The 19428-nt window shown below is 52.5% G+C and overlaps 1 protein-coding gene across 12 annotated transcripts in view; it reads right to left on the bottom strand.

The window, feature by feature from the left end:
- The window catches only part of Syt17 (synaptotagmin 17), a 92662-nt gene extending 75137 nt beyond the window's left edge, over positions 1-17525 (bottom strand). Inside the window, exons 1-5 of one of the 12 annotated variants that reach the window (XM_058576099.1) lie at positions 11737-12128; positions 8334-9201; positions 8160-8182; positions 7362-7510; positions 1455-1603 (exon numbers count right to left, since the gene is read on the bottom strand). In XM_058576099.1, coding sequence (XP_058432082.1) covers positions 1455-1603; positions 7362-7510; positions 8160-8182; positions 8334-8436 — 424 coding nt within the window. In that variant the 5' untranslated portion in view covers positions 8437-9201; positions 11737-12128. Of the gene's footprint in view, positions 1-1454; positions 1604-7361; positions 7511-8159; positions 8237-8333; positions 11370-11736; positions 12129-17505 lie in introns of those variants that run through there. The other 11 variants (XM_058576135.1, XM_058576225.1, XM_058576323.1 and 8 more) reach the window with 11 other exon arrangements.
- Between the last annotated feature and the right edge of the window lie 1903 nt (positions 17526-19428).

Genomic DNA, 19428 nt, shown 5'->3' with positions numbered 1-19428 from the left:
GTATATCCAAAATATCATTCTGACATGTGACTAATACAAAAACATTTCCATTTAAAATGTGTAAAATTCTGACATGTAATTAATACAAAAACATTTTAGTTTAAAGTGTTTAACATATTTTAAATTCTCTTTTTCATACCATCTTCAAAGTCTAGAGTGTGTTTTACGTTTTTACCCCTCCCAACCTGGCCCAGTGCCACTTCTGTGCCCAACAACAAGGTGTGGCTGGTGGCTGTTGCACCAGACAGCAACGTCTAGAGCTCAGGAGGCTTAAGAAGCTTAAGATGCCCTCAGTCCCCCTGATTCAAGACCTGAACTTTTTCCCCCCTATTTCCTTTCTCATCTGCTCCCAGCAATAGAAGCCAATTACCTCCACCTGAATGGATTTGTCACTTTTGAATTTTAAGATTTTTTCTTTCCATTAAAAGAATCTTGGAGCCAGGCATGGGGGCATGCGCCTGTAATCTCAGCAGCTCAGGAGGCTGAGGCAGGAGGATTCTAAGTTCAAAGCCAGCCTCAGCAACTTAGCAAGGCCCTAAGCAACTCAGTGAGACCCTGTCTCTAAAGAAACATACAAAAGAAAAGGGCTGAGGATGGGGCTCAGTGGCTAAGCACCCCTAGGTTCAATCCCCAGTTCTCCTGGACCCATAAAAGAAAATCTAGGACATCAACTAAATAAGATCAAGATAGTTTGGGGGAGTGATAGGAGGTGGGAGTCTTTGGACTTTCTTCTTCTTCCTCCTCTTTTCAACCCAAATCTTTCCATCTGGTCAAATGCACAAGGTACACAGCAGAGTGGACAAAATGGGTGGTCAAACTGACCCGAATATGCATTTTTTTTTTTTAGGTTCAAAAGTAAGAAAATTTCATACACAACCCCAGGTGGCCAGCTTCTCTTAAGAAAGATCAGGCCACACTGGGACCAAGGCCTTGAGTTTTGAGACCTGAGCAGCAGCCACCAGGGCCCTTTCAATGAGACGTGAGCTTTCTAGTTGGCCACAGTCCCCACTCTGCCCTAGAACTCTACACCAGAGCATCAGCTGCCACTCGTCTCTACATGAGGGAAAGGTCTGTCTCTAACCAACCCTCTGGCACAACCCCAAAGTCACCTGAATTAGCAAGCCCTGGGCTACAACGCGGCAACACTCTCCTTTTAGGATCTAAAATGATACATGGGAGAATGTCAATCAACTGAGCAGAGTCAATCGAACGGGTGATCAGTAAGAGCAAAAATCAATCAAAATGATCACTCTTGACCGAGCTCAGCAGAAATCAGGGAGGTGTGACCTACTCCTCTTTCACATCATCATCTGTGTCACCTTGTCTCTTAGACTGTCACCCACTCCACCTCCTCCCCCCAGCAATGATGCCCTTCCCCCTTTCTCCTTGGGGACACTGCTGAGTGCCTGGGAAAGCCAGCCAGGACCCCCAAGGGTCCCAGCAGGGACACTTACTGGAAATCCTCCGCGTCAGGCTGTATGTGGACTTGGATGTGTCTGAGGACGAGCGTCTCCCATCTGGGGAGTTGGTCCGGGGAGTGAGGGGGACATCGCTGGCTGTGTGGACGGAGTCACCATCCTTCTCGCTGCTCCGGCTGGCCATCCTATGGCGGGGAAGAGGGGCCGCGGGTTGTCGAGCAATCCCCGGGGGATGTGCCCCCCGACCCCCAATTTCATTGGCTGCCTGCACCTTTTATGCACCAGGAGCAGGAAGCAAGCGCATCTCCAATGGCTGAGGGCAGACCCTGGCACGGGATGAAAGACACCCCCAGGGAAGTGACTCTCAGATCCGTTCCATGCACTTGATGCAACTTGGAATAACACAGGTTATAGTGTGGTCACCTTAGACTCTCCGTAGCATCTTGCTTTTTGTACAAAATGTGACGTGATGTCCAGGAATAGTCCCCAATGTAGACCAATCTGTCAGGGATTTGCATTATTTCAAAGCTGGAGTTGGGTGGGGAGGGGGATGTGTAAATTCAGGCTGTTGCCACGTCGGGGCGCCACTTTGGCTAAGTGAAGACAGAGACCTGTCAAGGAGACCTGTCCATCTTGGATCCAAAAGGGTACCTCGTGGTTGTTTATAGGCATCCAAATTTGTGCAAGTGGCTTCTGGTGACAAGAGTCCTACTATTTCAACAGTCCCTGCGTCTATAATTTAACATCCTTCAAAAATCTCCCATAACAATGTCACTCAAAGGTTCTCTGAGTGGCAGGGCATCCACTGCAAAACAGCCCGGAGAATCAATGATTTAAGAACAGAAATTCGATGGGAAGAAACAGCCATGAATTTGCAGCAGCACCAACAGCCATGCCTCCAAGTGCCCTCCCCCCACAAGAAGGGACACATAAGGTTCTGGGGGGGGGGGACGAGGAGATGGGGGGCGAGCAGGGAAGAAGTGATAGGAGGTGGTCACTCTGCGCCCTGGCTGGGTGATAGGGGCAAGTTCCTGCCCCTTTCTGAGCCTCCATTTCCCCACAGTGCTGCCTTGTGTGGCTGCCGTACCTGCTGGACACATTAACACATAGAAGATGCTAGAACAATGTTTGGTATGCAGTGGGCAGGCGCTCGGTGCACGTCAGTGATGTCATGACAACAGGTGTGGCTTCAGGGTCTCCTGAATACCCACCAGGCTGCTGAGGAGGCTGGGGAGGGCAGGGGGCAGGGAAAGCTGGCAATGCGGACGGGGAATCTGCAGCTCCTAAGGCCCCTGAGTCACCAGGGCTGCGGTCCACCCTCCAGGCCACTCCCCCAGCCTGAGCTTTCCACCTGCGGCAGGTGATTTCCAGGAAGTCTCCACAGGCAGAGCTGAGACTGCGCCAGGTGCCTCCGACGGCAGGGGAGGGGGACAGGCAGGACCCCAGGCCCGGGTGCTGAGAGAGAAGAGCGAGAGGGGTGTGCTCACTCCCTGCCGCGGGTCAGTGAAGGCGCAGGTAGCAGATGAGGGCGGGGCAGGGGCGCGGGGACAAGCTGAAGCCGTCTCCTTTAATGGAAGCAGCCTCCTCCTCCAGGGAAGGAAGGACCTGAGGGTCTCCACCCGGGGCGCCTGGGGCACCTGTCCTCCTGCCAGGACTTGAATGTCACCACCCCAAAGCCTCCCAGACACAATCGCCGGCCTCTGCCGCCACCAGACCCATGCCGTCCCTCCATCAGGCCCAGCCATGCTGTTCTCCTGCCCAGAGTGCCCCTCAAGTCCCCGGGACCAGCGTCTTTTCTCTCTCTCTCTCTCTCTCTTTTTTTTTTTTTTGTACCAGGGATTGAACTTAGGAGCACCTGACCCCTGAGCCCCATCCCCAGCCCTATTTTGCATTGTATTTAGAGACAGGGTCTCATTGAGTTGCTTAGGGCCTCGCTATTGCTGAGGCTGGCTTTGAACTCGAGATCCTCCTGCCTCAGCCTCCCGAACCGCTGAGATGGCAGGTGTGTGCCATGGCGCCCGGCTCCAGTTCCTTCTTAATGTTTAGGTTGCCGAGGGTCCCCATCCTGTGCTGGTCACCTCCCCGCCCACCATATCCCCCTGCTGTACTCCCTGAGGGCTCCTCCTCCGCCTCTGGCACCACACGGCAGCTCCCTGTGGGGGACTGTGCCCACCCACCTGGCCTCTCGCGGTGCCTGGCACACTGAGATGCCCCACATTTCTCTTTTCAATGAATGAATGAACACGCCTTGCCCGGGGTCCTTATCTGAGTCTCACGTCACAGGTCTCTGAGTGAATGTCCCTTGTCCCCTCTCTCCCCTCTCACACGGGGTTACGCTGCTGAATGGGGGGGTCTGTGCTCGTGGTAATGAAAGATTCCAGGCGCCGAGCACCTGTGGCGTGCCAGGACGTGCACCAACGCACCACTTCACTTCACCTTTCATGCAACCAGGGGTCAGGGTGAACCCCGTCCCCTCCCTCAGGGGTCCTGAAATCGAAGCCCCAGGGCCACACGTGGGGGACAGAGGGATAGGGAACAGGCACAACCGTGATGAGCAGGGCCCCAACTGAGCCCAGTATAATGTTGAGGTCTGCAAGTGGGGCATCCCCTGTGGGACCGGTCCCCGCTGTGCACACGCTAGACACTTAAGGTATGCGCCAGGGACAAATAAATAAGCACCATTATTTGATTGTTACTCCTCAACAAGGGATGCTCTGACGTGACCCCACAGCAGCCAATCAGATCATGGTTTTTCGGACCCTTACCAGCCCAGCCCCACCCAGCTGAAGAAAGCTGGTGACAGTGAGCACGTGACAATAAGGTGTCCCCCGAGATCACCTGCAGAGCACAGGCAAAGGGCCAGCTCCTCTGCCACGTGCCGCTACACAGAGGCGCGCCCAGTGGCTCCCAGCTCCCATGTCACTGTAGGAGCAGCTCCGCCAAGCCGGCGCTAGTGACATCTCTCCTCCCTGCCTGTTCGATAACATTCAACTGCCCACTTGGTAAATAAATCTGGGGCGAACACAAGCTGTAAATTCGCTTTCTGAACGACGTACCCTGCCTCCCTGGCACAGATTTCGCATGCCCTGTCGCATTCGGTCGAGTGCCCAAAAGTGGGTTAAGCGCTGCTCGGGGTCAAGGGGAGGAGACCTGGTTCATCCTGGGAAGCGTGAAGCTCATGCATGGCTGTTCACGCTGCAGACTGCACAACTCTAGATGGTGCCATTCAGCCAGACCACATTGTGAAGGATGCCATCTGGAGTGTGCGTGGTGTGCTGACCCCAGAGGGAAAGTTCCGGTCCCCTTCTTCCATCTCGGCTTGCGGCAAAACCAAAGGACATGGGTCTACTTGTGGTATCTGCCCACCCGGGGCCCATTCCCTCCTCTCTGGAGTCAGCAAACCGCAGAGCCAGACCCGCCCGACCTTGGAATGGTGTGTCACTGGATTGCAGCCATGTCCCTCAGTTCTGTCTTATCAAGGCTGCTATCACACAGCTGCAGGAGAGGGAAGAGGTTGCCATATGGCCCCTCGGTTAAATATTCACCCTCCGGCTCCTGACGGGAAACAGTCGCCAGTCCTCGATGCCCCAGCTTAGCTCCTGTGTGATGGTGGCTCTGGGGTGGGCAGGCGACCCAGAATGATTCTAAAGCATCATTCCTCCAAGGGGAGGGCTAGGTCAAGTGACTGACCCCAGGACACAAGCCAGGCCAGTGAGTCTCTCCTAGTTTGGGTTTCTTTGTAATTTTTTTTTTCTTGCTACAAAGACAATAGAAGGTAAGTCTAGTGCTAGCATGTGGGCAGAGCAGGCCCATTCAAAAAAGAAACAGAAGAAAGAAACGATATCACGTGAGCTACTGGATCCAGCCATGCCTGAAGCCCTCATCCACAGACTATCCATAACAAGACCCTCTGCGGGGCTGTCCCATACGGTGTGCAGGGTGTGAGTGCACAACGCATGGGGGCAACTGGACTTCCCCACCTGACTTAGGTCCTCTATGAAATCCAAAATCCCCCAGCATGATAACAGGACCCCAGCTCTGTGTGTACTCAGGAAGTAACTACCAAAAAAATGACAGTCACTTTTCAACTGGATGGCTGGCACTTCCGGGATTCCTTTTCCACCTGTAGGTTAAACTGGTTTGTTTTTTTTTTTTAAATGGACAAGACAGGCACAATTCCCTGTCCTGCCAGAGTCCGCCCTCTTGCAAGCAGAGCTTTAATGAGACCAGATGGGCTGAGCCAGTGTCTGCCACAGAAGCTGCCGCAAGGTGGGAATTACTTCTCGATGAATGAGTTGCTTTCACCAACGTCTCAACTTCAGACACACTCAGAGGACTCGGGCTGCCCACAGATAATGGAAGAGATCCTCAGCACCTTGACCCCAGCTTCAAGGCTCTCTATCCACAGCTAGTAATGGCAGAAGCCAGTTCTTACAGAGCTCATACTACGGTGCTGAGCGTGCGATATGCACCTCTCACTTACCCTCGGTCACAATCCTGTAGATTCTTTTACTATTCCACTTTCCAGAGGAGGAAACCAAGACCAAAGTACAGTAAAAAGAATCCCATTCCTGATCGACAAGGTGTGGCCAGGCATCAAGTACTTTTCCATACGGGAATTCATTTATTCCTGCAATTAATCTCAGCACTAGGAGATGCCTCTATCTTATCATCCTGTTTTACAGATGGGAAACTGAGGCACAGAGTGATTTTTTTTTTATTTTTTAAAGTAACTTGCCCAATTCACAGTACTAGAAAATGACTGTAGAAATAGGATTTGAACTCACACAGTCTGACAGAGAGCCACTCTGCTGTGGAAAGATCTGGTACTTGCTTTTCTGTTTTTGTTTTTGGTACCCAGGATTGAACTCAGGGGCGCATAACCACTGAGCCACCTCCTCAGTCCTTTTTGTTTTTTTTAATCTTGAGACAGGGTCTCACTAAGTTGCTGAGGCTGGCCTCAAACTTGCGATCCTCCTGCCTCAGCCTCCCGAGTCTCTGGGATTACAGGTGTGGGCCACTGCACCTGGCTAAAGTTTGCTTCTAAGGAGAGAAAATGAGAAGACTGAGGCATGATCCCCAACCTGCAGGGAAAGCCGGGCATCAGAAGCTTCTGGAATCTCAGCCCAGGGACTCAGCTCGGACAATACAGGGTACATGCCCCGGGGCTGTGGGGACTGGTACCACCTCTCTCTCTTTTCTGGGGCTCCTCCCCGGCCCGAGGAGCTGCACTTGATGATTTGCAGGCCCTTCCTCCTGGCCTTTACCCAGACTCTCTGACCATGTCCCTCTCCCAGCCCCAGGGGTGGGACCAGACACGTGGCTGAGAAGCTTCAAAACTGCGTTCCCAAAATATCTGAGCGACTGGCAGATGGAGATGTTGTATGCAGGCGCGGGAGGAAAGCGAATTAGAAATAAAATGAAAGATAGCTAGCGAGAACATAAACAGCGTTGGAGGACTGGATGGAGCCGGAGGTACTTTCCTGCTTCCTTGTTTCTGAAATTCTGGTTTGGACCAGCAAAGAAAAAGAAAAGGCAATTGCTTATTCATCCATCTACCCCTCTGTGCAAAAAATATTTATTGAGCATGTACTAAAGTGCAGAGAGTCAGGACAACTTGTCTGGGATGCAGACCCTTAGACTGCGGTCACCCTTTGAAGCATGCCAACGTGCACAGATCTCTGTTCCTCTCGGAATATCACTCCCCGGGATCCAAAGTGCCCCACCATCAGCACTGGGAGGCCATCACCCATCTCAGAAGCCCCGTGTGAAACCAGCTGAACTACAGCTACCCCACGGGCCAGCCGGCGGGACCCAGCTTGCCAAACAAAACAAGGGGTTCAGGACACATCCCCACCAGCAGCCGAGATGCCCCACGGAGCCTCACACCCCAGAATCAATCTCTCTCCGGTGGCCCGGACCCGACTCTCAGGTGGTACTTACAGCCAGGGAGGAGTCTGCGCTGGGAAAGGCCCCAGGATTTCCACTTCATCCTCACTTGACTGGCAGCAGCTGGACTCGTAGCACTTCTGACAGCAGTGCCGGCAGCTCCATCTACACATCAGCAGATCAGAGATTCTAGAAAGAAAACCCTGAGGCCCCGGGGGAGGTGGGCAGCGGGCGAGGGGGGAGAGGGAGGGGAGAAACAACACCCAAAATTACAAGCAGCCGATCCCCGGCGGGAAACAAAGACAGGAGCATGACTCGGACTCGGAGCCCGGAGAGCAAGATGTTTTCCATCTCTGTTTACCCACCGAGGCACAGAGACGGCCAACATCTGCGCGCCCAAGGCGCTGACAGCCAGCCACACACATTTGCAGGTATTTCTTTCCTAGTGTCTGGGAGCATCTTTCTTGGTTGGCCTTTGAGTGTTTTCTAGAACCCCGTGAGGGCTAGACAATAGGTTCTCCCAACACCTATGAGTCTTACTCTCTTCTTGCAAAGCAAAGAAGCAAAAAAAAATTGTTTTCTTTTTTTTTCCCCCAATGATCTCGAAAGTGAACCGGGAGAGTCAAGCGGAATGAGCCGGGGTAGGGAGGGACATCTGTCTTGCTATTAGTGCTTCCTCTGACACGGGGATTGCCTTTCAGTCGAAAGGCGGGGGAAACGGGGTGCCCCTGGTCCACAGCCAGTTATTACTGAATCGTCAACGTCCCCGAAGCCCCACATGACACTCCAAAACGAGAGACAAGCCCTTCTTGATGAGAAAACCAGACCCAACACATCATCGAATTAACCCACCTCGTTCAGTGGTTCCAGCTGCCCTTTTAGAGATCCACACCGAAGCCCAGGGGCGGGAGGAGGTGAGGGTTGGAAGAGAGAGAGAGAGACCAGTTTAGCCATATTCCAAAAAAAAAAAAGAGAGAGAGAGAGAGAAGCACGTCACCTGGAAGGCACCCTGCATCTTCCACTTACCATCCTGGGAAGGGAGAGGAGTTTCTAACAAGGTGTTGCTATGCTCAGGACTGCTGGTAGCCTCCTGATTAGCCAACACCGAATGAATGGGCAACTTGAGCATTTCGATTGGGTTTGCACCGTATGCTGTTATGAATCAGAGCGGGTGGATAGAGAGTCATGCTATCCAGCACAGCCAGACTCCAGGGGACTCGCAAACCTTCCTATACAGAAATAGCCACTAAGCCACCCCAAAAGGACATGATGAGCTAGCGTGCAGGCAGGCACCGAATGGATGTCACTTGGAGCCCACGCCCTGCCGGAGGCCCTACCTTCCAATTCTGCTCCAATAGTGATGTGCAGAGTTTTATATGACCACCCACTAATTGGGGGAGTTGGACAGGAAGCTGCAATCAGGTCCTCAGGAGGCGGGGGGTGGGGGGCCCCCCCCACACACACCCCGTCTTCTTCTCACAGGTTCTCAAGGCGCAGACTCCCCCACCCTCTTGCTAATGACTTTCAAATGGGCCAAGGAAACCAGGAAGCTCAGGGGCCTGCAGCCCAGCCCAGGATGCCTCCCGAGATGCACTGGGGTGCCCAGCTCAGAACTTTGAAATCAAGAGGGAGACGTTATCATCTTTTTTTTGGGGGGGGGTCTCTTGCAAGCAGGGAGAAGGTCTCCGTTTCTCCCATGGACATATTAACATCTTTCTGACCCTGGATCACACCCACCTTCCCTCTGAAACAAAGGAAGGTGAGCCCAGCTCTGAGCCCCAGGTCCACCTACCCAGCTAGCAGGGAATGATACGGAGTCGCTTTCCAGTTACTTTCTGCATCCACCACCACGTGATCCCGGTTTCCTATTAGGGTACTTGACATAAAGTTTCCTCTTCACATGATTTTTTGAAGTTAAAAAAAGTCCATTTATAGAAAAAACAATTAATAACAGTATAGGTCATACATGGCTCATGAAAAGTTCAGAATCCTTGAAACTGCCAGAGATGAACTGCAGCTTGGGAAAGACTCCAACATACTCCCCCAAACTCCAAACTCAAACCACACACAGAACAATATCTGAAGGTGCACCCAAAGGAGCCGGGTGGGGGAGTACCAATCCTGGCCCTGCCCCACTGACTGGCCATGTGACTTGAGCAAGTCAGAGAGCCTCTCTGAACCTGTTGCTTCTTTTGTTTAGTAGAAAGGCCACTCCCTACTTAAAGGGGTGCTGTTGAGATGGGACATGGACTTTGAAAAAGCTTGGGTACTGCCTGGCTGCAAAATAAAATGCACTCTTTCTGTGTCTTATGAGAACAAGGTGATTGATTGCCCAGGCCCCAGGTATTGTCCTGGCACATACACAGAAGTACACGGATCAGCAGGAATCTATCACCTGGCGGGGTTTACAGGTGAAAGTGCTTCAACTTTGTTTGGAATAAAGTGATGTTTATTTACAAAGTCCCATGTCCATTCTCTCGTTCCCTGGGCATAGGCTGGTCAAGAGGGAACCATCTATAAAACCATGATGACCACACCCAAGGCCACTGTGTGCCCCTGCTGAGGATGCACAGTTTTATCAAAGCCCAGGAGCAAGATGAGTGTCGTGGAGCAAAAAGAACCATGAAAGGGTCAAGGGAGGAGAGGTCCTCTGGATTGCTGACTCTTCCTCACACTGGGGGCCCTGGGCTCATGGGTGGTCAGCAATGGAGAACTGATTGAGACCAGAAGGTAAGGGAAGGAGAACCCAGCTAGTCTAAACAGAGGCGGGCAGGTAAGACTCCAAGGTCAGCGCTGGCCACAGAGCCTGCTTCTCTCTACAGCCCTCCAGCTAAAATGGATTGGTATATTTTAAATGGCTGGGGGGGAAAAAGTCCAAAGTAGGTTACTCCTTATGGACTTGTGCAAAATGTCCGAAATTTAAATTTCAATGTCCCAAACAATTAGTTTTATTGGAACACAGCCACGCCCACTCAAGGACTGCGATGGCTGCTTTACCCAGACAGAGTTGAAGAGCTTTGACAAGGAACATGTGAGCCTCCAAGAAAAAAAAATATTCACTTTCTGGCACTTCACAGAAGTTCACCAACTTGTTCTGTAAGGAAAAGTCGGTATCAGGAGCCCTCACGTGAGATGCTGAAGGTTACCTCCCATACTATCCCCAATGGGCATTTTAGATCCCACCTGGACCCCTGAGCAGCTGGGTGGCCTTGGGCAAGCATTAATTTCTGGGCTGCAGGTAGTCATTAAAAGCCCCCAAAGGCTTGTTTTAAGGTTCATTTTTCAGTAGATTGTGCATCCAGAGGGGCAGGGACTGTGCTGCTGTGTCCTCAGCACAGGGGGTGGTCACCCAAGCATTTGTCCAGTGACGAGTGAACAGTCTCCGGACAACATTCAGCACATAGTAAATATGACCTTCGTTGAACTTGAAATGAGGACCTAGGGATTCCACGAAAAGGAAGCCAATCCAGGGATTCTTAGCCTCAAAAAGGAGTGGGGAGTCTCTGCCAGGTGACAGACCACAGAGTCCTTGGGTCTGGGGACAAGAAGAAGGAATTCGTGAGCCAGCAGCCCCCAGCCTGGGCTGAGGGGATAAGATGAGGCCCGGGGAGGGGTAAGCGTTGGCTTTGCTGCCAGGCTCAGGCGGAGGAGCCAGCTCCTGAAGGCAGCAGCTCCATGGGTCTGACAGCCAGTCTGACTGTGTGACCTTGGCATTGACCTGTCGCCACTTCTCTCTTTGCAGAGGAGAAACGTCTCTCAGCCCAGCTCATCCCCACCCCACCTGCCAAAAAGGTGCTTGGAGATTATTTCAGCCCATGGGCTCCTGGGGGAGCTTCTTCAAGGTGAAGGGGGGAGGGTCCAAACTCCCAGACCCCAATGCAACGAGCTAAAGTGCCCAGCTCCTTCACCTTCGCCAATGCGCTCTGGCCTCTATGTCCCCCACCCCTCAGTACTCAGTGCCCGGGAGAGACGACGTCCTTGTCCCTCCTGGCCGGAACAGCTGCCTCAAGCTCGCTCCGCCGGCCAATTAGCCGGAGCCGTCACCACGGCAACGGCAGCTGGCGGGCCGGGCAGCTGGCGGGCCGGGCGGCTGGCGCGCCCCGGGCCGCCCTCTCCGCGGCCCCTCCCCTGGGGTGGGGTGCCAGGGGGAGGACAGGCGGGCGGGGGGGGGGGGTCCGCCCCACCCCCATTCCCTCCCGGGGAGGCGAGGGCGCGCAGGCAGAGCCCACGAGGGCCCTCCATCCCGGGGTCCCGGGGTCCCCTGTTCTTTTCCCGGGGCGCACCGCCGCTGCCGCACGGGTCGCCTGCGCTCGGGCACCCTTTTTTCTCGAGGCAAGTTTGTGGGAGCCTGGCCGCGTGCCCTCCCCTCGGCGCGCGCCCAGCCGGAGGGCGCTGCCCCCGGCGGCCCGCGCCCCCGCCTCAGCCCTACCTGGATGTACGCCATCTTCGCCCGCGCGCACTCACTCCGGCCCGGGCATGGCGCCGCCACCGCCACTTTGCCCTCGCCGACAGGGGCGGGGGGAGAAAGCAAGGGGGAAAGGAAGGAGAAGGCAGCCGGTGGCCCCAGACGTGACTGGCGTGGCTGATGAGCGACGCCCGCCCCTCCGCCGGCCGCCCCGTCCTTGCCTCCCCTGCGTTCCGGCTCTCGGAGTCGGGCCGCCTCCCCGGATCGCAGAGCTCGGCACCCGGGGCCCCCGCCGCGGCCTCCCTGGCTGTCCCGCGCTCCCCCCGAGGCGCTCCCAGGCTGGAGTAAGGCCGGGCCGCCTGGGAGGGAGCCCGGGGCAGCCGCGGGGACTGCAGCGACCCCGGCGCGGGCGGGGCCGGAGACGCCGGGGCTGGAGCTCGCGGGAGGCGGGGGAGGGGACCGGGCTGGGGAAGGGGGTGGCGGGGGCGGCGCCCAGGTCAGCCCATCCGGCTGGCCCCAGCGTTGGCACCACCCGTAAGCGGCGCTCCGGGGGTGGCGGCAAAGGTCGGAGTGCACAGCCTAGCCCGCCCTGGGGTCCGGAGCTGGGAGAGTCCTCCATCCAGCCCTCTCCCCAAACCCGCTTGGAAAAACTTTATTCCCGCCCCACCCGACGCGCCTAGATCGGTTGCGGCGAAACAGGTAGAGGCTAAATGAGTGGGAGCCCTGAGCTAAAGGTGGGCGCAGGGAGCCCCAAGGGCGGTGCCGTGGCCGGGGCTCCAGGGGGCGCGCGGAGAGAGCGGAGCGCCCCGGTACCTAAACCTGCCCGAGTCGCGCCCTGGACGCAACAGGTCTAGCGCGGGGCGGCACAGCAGCGCCACCCAGCGTCGAGCCCGGCTCCTGCGCGCTTCAGCCCGCCCGCAACCGAGCCCGCCAGCGTGAGCCCCGGGGCGTGTCCACCGCCCGAGATCGTGGCTGAGGCGCCTGGACCCGAAGGCCTCAGCTAATCTCCCGGCCCAAGGTGCCCCCCCCAGCCCAAGGCCACAGAGCTCGGTGTGGCTCTGCATCGAGGAATTTGAATCGAAACATAGCCCTCCGCCGGTTCGCCTCTTTAAAGAACCAGCTGTCTCCTGTTGCTGGTCTCCAGCTTTTCAGCCTTTTAATTTTAATCTCCCAGCGCCTCTGGGGATAAAATCTCTGTCCTGCTTGTCCTCCAGGACTGTTTTGTGGGAGTAAGTGAGAAAGTGAACGCGGAAGTAATGAAGCATGCAATACACATATGTGTATTTATTTTGTGTAAAAAGCCAGCTGGTGTGGATTTTGAGCATGATATGTTTAGTTTGTAGCACAGCACATGGAACATGCTGTGCGCTCCTAATCCGGCGGGCATAAAGCCAACGCTTCCTGGGCATTTTTCTATGTCATCCTCGTGCACCTTTGCTCACCCGAGTTCCTCTAGCACAAGCCTGAGTGTAGTAAGTAGAGAGCGAGGTTTTTTGAGGTTGTTGGGTTTTTTTTTTTGGGGGGGGGGGGGGGGGGGGGTTGCTGGATGGAACCCAGGGCCTTGGGCATGCGAGACACTCTAGCAGTCTACCAACTGAGCTATTTCCCCAGCCCCAAGTGAGGGTTTTGCTATTGCTGCTGACATTGCTTCTGGAACGGGTGCTGCAATGATCCCCAAATTACAGATGGGGGAGACTGAGGGACAGAGAAGTAAAGCTGCTCACCGGGGGCCTGACAGCTGGTGTTGTAGGCCCTGGTCTTTCACACTGTTCTTAGCCACCTGGCCATGTTTCCCCAGCACTGATGGAGCGAACGCGGAGGTAATGAAGTGTTTGACTGGGGGGTGGACTGAGCCAAAGAAGGATGCCTAGGGAACTGGTGTGCCTTGTGGGCACACCAAGGAGGTGGAGGAGTTGCCAGCTAGCCTTTGAACAATGCCAGGCACTGTTTCCAGCTTTTCCCACAAATTCTATCTTAATTCTCTGATTAGCAGGAGGTAGGTGCCCTTACCATCCCACTCTTCAAATGATCGCAAAAAAAAGGAGGGGCAAAGAGGTGAAGTGACCTTCCCAGGGTGTATAACAGCGTCCAGGGCCTGGGGTTCAAATCCAGATAGGGTGTACTTGAGTTTGTCCCCCATTCTCTGCATCCTGCTGTCTCATAACACCTGACCTTGGGGGAAGGGTGAGAACACTTAGAGTTAATTTAATACCTTAATCTCTTTAAGATCTGAAAATGGGAAAACCAAGCTCCACTCCCCTAAGGGAAGAGCTATGCAAATATTGGTGGAGAAGCCCCCAGTGCAGGTATTGACAAATGCACAGAATTACACGCAACACGTGGTGTGATAAAGAGAGGCCCAGGGGACTTTTACCTAGGAGGGACCCAACCTAGTTTGATGAGGGTCATAAGGCTTCTTAAAGGGATGGCATTCAATTGAGTCCCAAAGAACTGAAGATGAGATTATTCTAGAGCTTAGTGGTGCTTAATTGGGTTAGGGGGTTTGTGGAAATATCTCTGCAGGGTCCCTGAACTTAGAAAGAATCCCAATCATATCTCCAGTGCCACCAACCTCTACCTGAAACTTAATATTTCTTTCCCTTACAAATGCCAGCAACAAATTAAAACAATGTGAGCCCTTAGCTGGGACTTTGTCACCCACAAAAATCATGTATGTTCACATCGACATTAAAAGTTGTTACAAATAACTTGAAATTTCATTTATACCCTTTCCTGTTTGAAAATTACAATAGTTATTAGTCTCACCACTAGGGCTTTCTTTCCTGTTTGAAAATTACAATAGTTATTAGTCTCACCACTAGGGCTTTCTATTTAATGTGTTAACAACAACAACAACAAAAACACATATAGCTGGGCGCGGTGGCACACGCCTGTAATCCCAGTGAGTTGGGAGGCCAAGAGAGGAAGATTGCAAGTTCAAAGCCAGCCTCAGCAACTTAGCAAGACCCTATCTCAAAATAAGAAATAAAAAGGGCTGGCGATGTGGCTCAGTGGTTAAGTGCCTCTGGGTTCAATCCCTCATACCAAAAAAAGAAAAAAAAAAAAAAAAAAAAGCTCATATAGTACCATATTTAAAATTGTTTCGATACTTTGACAACTGTATGTGCAACTAATTTCATTATCATCCTATGTAGTCTATGCTTTAAAAAATTATTGGGAGATGCAATTTACAGGCTTCCACTATCTGCCAAGGGTCCCATGGCACAGAAAGGGTTAAGAGCTCCTAAAATCTTCCAGGGGAGACTGGGAACTGCAAGTCCTTCTCTGGCTGGGGTGGTTCCAGTACCCCATGGAACTGTATGTAGAGGAGGAACGTGATTGGAAAGATTGGGGGCAGGGGTATGCATGTCTACCTGGCTGTCTTTTTGCTGCAGGAGAAAAGCCCAGAGTCAGGGAGGCCGGTGGGAGGCTGTTTTAACAATTCAGAGAAGAAGCGAGGTGGGCTGAACCAAGACAATGGCCATGAACCCATGGCAGTAATGAGGTGACCTGGGGAGGGGTGGACGGCAGGCCAGGGTGGAGGGGAGAGGGACGAGAGCTTTCCTATTGGATATTTTGAGTCTCAGATATTTTCTAGAGTTCCTTAGAGAAACCCAATTGACCCAGCTTGAGCAAAAATAATAATCTATGAGCTCATTAACTGGGAAATCCAAAGGGCAAATCCTCCAGGCACAGCTGGAATTAGGGATGCTGTCAAAGTCATAAGGCTCTTTCTAGGTAGATCTCATCTCTTCACTGCCTCCTCGTAAATGTTAAAAAATTTTTTTTTTTCCTAGAGTAGATTTGCTTCCCATGGCTGAAAAAAATGGTCTTAAGTTTATATTTTTATAGTTTGTGCTCCAGAGGAAGAAAGATTTGACATCATCTCTTATGGAGAACTTCTGGTCCTGCTCAGGTCACATGCCTGCTGTGTCCAGAAGACCCTGTACTCTGCAGGAGCCCAGACAGGTGACTAGAGATACGTGGGCACAGTAAGCCGCAATCCTGCAAGGACCGTGCAGAGGCCGGGAGCGGCTGGCTCTCTAAGAAACGATGCTGGGAGATGGAAACATTGTGCCCACGATGAGGCAACCGTGGAACACCTGGGCAGTGTCCAGTGGGCAAAATAGATGGTTCTGGAATTCACCCCTTCCCAGCACAGAAGGACACTCAGAGCTAACCCTAGCCCTAACCCGAACCCTAACCCTGTCAATCACCTGCACTGGTGGCTTCTCCACCAGTGCCCTCCGGTGGGCACTTCTGGACTCATCCATCTTCAGCTGCTAAAACCAACCCGCCTTCTCGCTTTTCCTCTTGAGCACCCAGCCCTGGATGTGGGAGACACAGGCTCCTAATAATGGTCTTCTCTTTAAGACTCTTCAGAAAGTGGTCAGAGGTGGGAATGGAAACTGATGACTTCAGAATACCTACTGTAATTAAGAAGGGCCCCAAACTGGTAAAAACCAATCACTGGCATCCATTTGGGTCACGCAGATTCTGGTTAGGTGACTTTCTATTTCTGCCATCCGGGCTTAACGGCACTTGTCTTTGAAGTCAGTTTTAATTATAAGATTCCCAAACGTGCCATCCAGGTCCTGTTTTAGCTGTTCCCATAACCCTGGGCAGTGTTTCTGGCTGTCAGGGAAGTAGGAGGGCTCCAGAGTAATTAAATAGCTAGTCTGAAATAGAAAGGGCGGCCCCCAGTTAAGTATGAGCCCTGGAGCCCAGGCTGCCCTGTGTGGGTGTCAGGGCCTTTCATCTCCATCCTCACCAGGGGTGGCCTGGTTGGATAGCAATAGATCTAGCCTGTGACCTCCACCCACCTGTGACCTCCAGCAAACCAGGTCACCTCTGTGAGCCTCGGTTTTCCTCATCTGCAGAATGGATCTAATGTTCTCCTACCAGGGCTGGGGTGGGAGGTACAGCAGATGAGAAGATTGCCTTTGAAATGTGTCACGCCAGCATTTCTCTGTGGTTCTCTGTCTCTTTCCCCGAATGCATAACATTTAATCTGCTTTATTTTATAGTTGGAAGGGGAAAAGCATGTCATGGAGGAAGAAGGGGTGACATGGGTCCAAGTCTGGCTGCCCGCCACTTGCCAGCGGTGGGACCTCTGACGTATTTCTCCTTCCATGAGCCTCACCTTGCTCCCCAGGAAATGGGTTGGCAACAGCCACTCTTTTGTAGAATTGAGGGGTCCACTGGATAAATGTATACAGCCAATCTATACTTAGTGCCCCTAGCACTGTGACCACCACCAAGGAGACGCTCGATAAATGTAAGCTGTTACTATTTTTTTTTTAGTTTCAAAACATGTACGCATGACACAGACAAGTTGGTAGGATGACTTGTCACTGTGCTAAGTTCTTCGTTTACCCTGAGCTCCATTCCTTCTTTGCGCATGGATAAGATTGAGAAGAGAGAGCCACGTCAAACACACAGACAAGATTGTGCATAGAAGGGGGAGGGGGGAGGGGAGGAGACAAATGACCTGTTCAACTCCCTATTCTCGGATTCCTTACCCAGAGATTCTGATGCAACAGATTGAGGGGCGGAGCCTGAGGATCTGCTTCCCAGGAGATGCCCGTGCAGGTGGTCTGAAGTTTAACCTTGACCTTTGCCTTTTCGATATCATCTCTGTGATGTTCACACACTTTCTACCTAGGAGGATGCTCACTGCCAGCCAGGCTGCCCCATGGTGGTGTTCCACTGGCTTCAGGGCGTCAGGGTGGGAAATGGCAGGGGGGGGATGGGCCTATTGGTACCCTTGGGTCCTGAAGATGCTCCACTCACCCGTGCGGCTCGACTTCCAGCTGGTGCCTGCATCCTCTCAGACGGCTGTTCATCTTGCATGCTGTCTGCTGGCTTCACTCCTGAGGCTCTTGCTTAGATGCAGAAGGCTGACAGTCTAGCTCTGACTCCCCCACCCCATGCTCCCTCCAGCCCCCACACTGGTTCAAGAATTTCCACTCCATATGCCCTTGACTGAGGCTGGTAGCTACAGCCAGCCAAAGCCTCTCCACCCCATGATTCAGAAAAGGGTAGCTAATTATGTAGTCTTCAAGAAGGAAAATCTGAGGGCGATTTTAATAACAGGCTGCAAACATGAAGGGTTATTAGCAGGAAGCTGGTGACCACCTGTTCCCCCTCTCTCGGCTATCGCTAAGAGGAACAGAGATGGGTTTTACTGCAGAAAGAGGAGCCCGTGCCAGGTTAGGCATAAACATGACAGCACTGATGTAGTTTCAAGGGGTAGCATATAAAATCTGCTTTCCTAGGATTTATGACAAGAAAAGCAGCTTTGGATCTGATGTGTCATCTTCCCCAGAGGCAGAGAGGAGGACCTGAGGCTGGGAGCATCTTTGAGACGGGATGTCATCTTACTCATGCCGATCCCCAGCACCTGGTGCACTGTGGACCAGTGGTTCTCAAAGTATGGTCCCTGGACCAGCAGCTGCTGCAACTTCTGGGACCTTGTTGGAAATGCAGTCGCAGATCCCACCCACACTGACTGAATCAGAAACTCTGGGGGTGGGGACCAGCAAGCTGTGTTTCAGCAAGCCCTCCAGAAGATTCTGATGCTAACTGATGTGTGAGAAGCACTGTGTATTCTTCACCTGGGATCTCAGTCAATGCCAGTTTCTGACTGAGCAGGTCTCCTGGGCAGGGCCTGAGAGCCTGAATTGCTAACAAGCTGTAAGCGATGCTGCTCCACTTTGGATGCTGAATGTCCTCAAAGATCTGTGCATTCCAGGCTTTGTTCCTAGGGTGGCGCTACTGAAATGTAGTAGGACCTTTAAGAGGGCTGCTCTAGTGGGAGGTCCTTAGGTCCTTGGGCAGATTATGGGACCTCTTTCTCTTCCTTTTCTTGCCTCGTTGGCCATGACATGTACTTCTGCCATGTTATGCTGCCTCACCATAGGCCCAGAGCCACAAGGCCAACCAATCATGGAAAACCTCCCAAACTGTAATACAGAATAAAGCTTTTGTCTTTTTTAAAATATTTTTTAGTTGTAAACAGACACAATACCTTTATTTTATTTATTTCTATGTGGTGCTGAGGATCAAACCCAATGCCTCACACGTGCCAGGCAAGCACTCTACCACTGAGCCACGACCCCAGCTCCAAGTTTTTGTCTTTTTAAGTTCATTATCTCAGGTACTTTGTTACAGTTATAGCTGACTAACCCAGATACCAATGTGGCTGGTCCACAAACAGGTCACCACCATTTGAAAATTAAAAAAAAAAAAATCTAGAATGCAGACATTTACCCCTGCACACACACCACAGGGCTCATCCCACTTCCATAGGAAGCACACAAAGGATCAGGGCAGAGGGAGGATCTGCCTCAGCCACACCCCAATTCTCGACTCCCAGAAGTTATGAGATAACAGATGCTGTTCTCAGTGGTAGATCACTCAACTAGCATGGGGGAGGCACTGGTTCGATCCTCAGCACCACGGAAAGATAAATAAATAAAGGTATTGTGTCCATGGACAACTAAAAACTATTTTAAAAAAAATCTAAAATCTGAAATGTTCCAAAATCTGAAACTTTTTGAGCACCAGTGTGATAGCACAAGTGGAAAATTCCACTCCTGAAAATCCACACTCCCCTGTGAGAGGTCACAATCAAAACACGAGTGCGCTAAAAATACATGAAATTATCTTTGGGCTATTTGTATGGTTAAGGTGTGTAGCAAACAAATGAATTTC

Source organism: Marmota monax, unplaced genomic scaffold, assembly GCF_021218885.2.
Source record: "Marmota monax isolate L192 unplaced genomic scaffold, Marmota_monax_Labrador192_F-V1.1 WCK01_AAM20220418_F8-fsc00035, whole genome shotgun sequence".
Taxonomy (NCBI): Eukaryota; Metazoa; Chordata; class Mammalia; order Rodentia; family Sciuridae; genus Marmota; species Marmota monax.
Note: the sequence above shows the minus strand (reverse complement) of the source record. Positions and strands in the feature narration are given on the sequence as shown.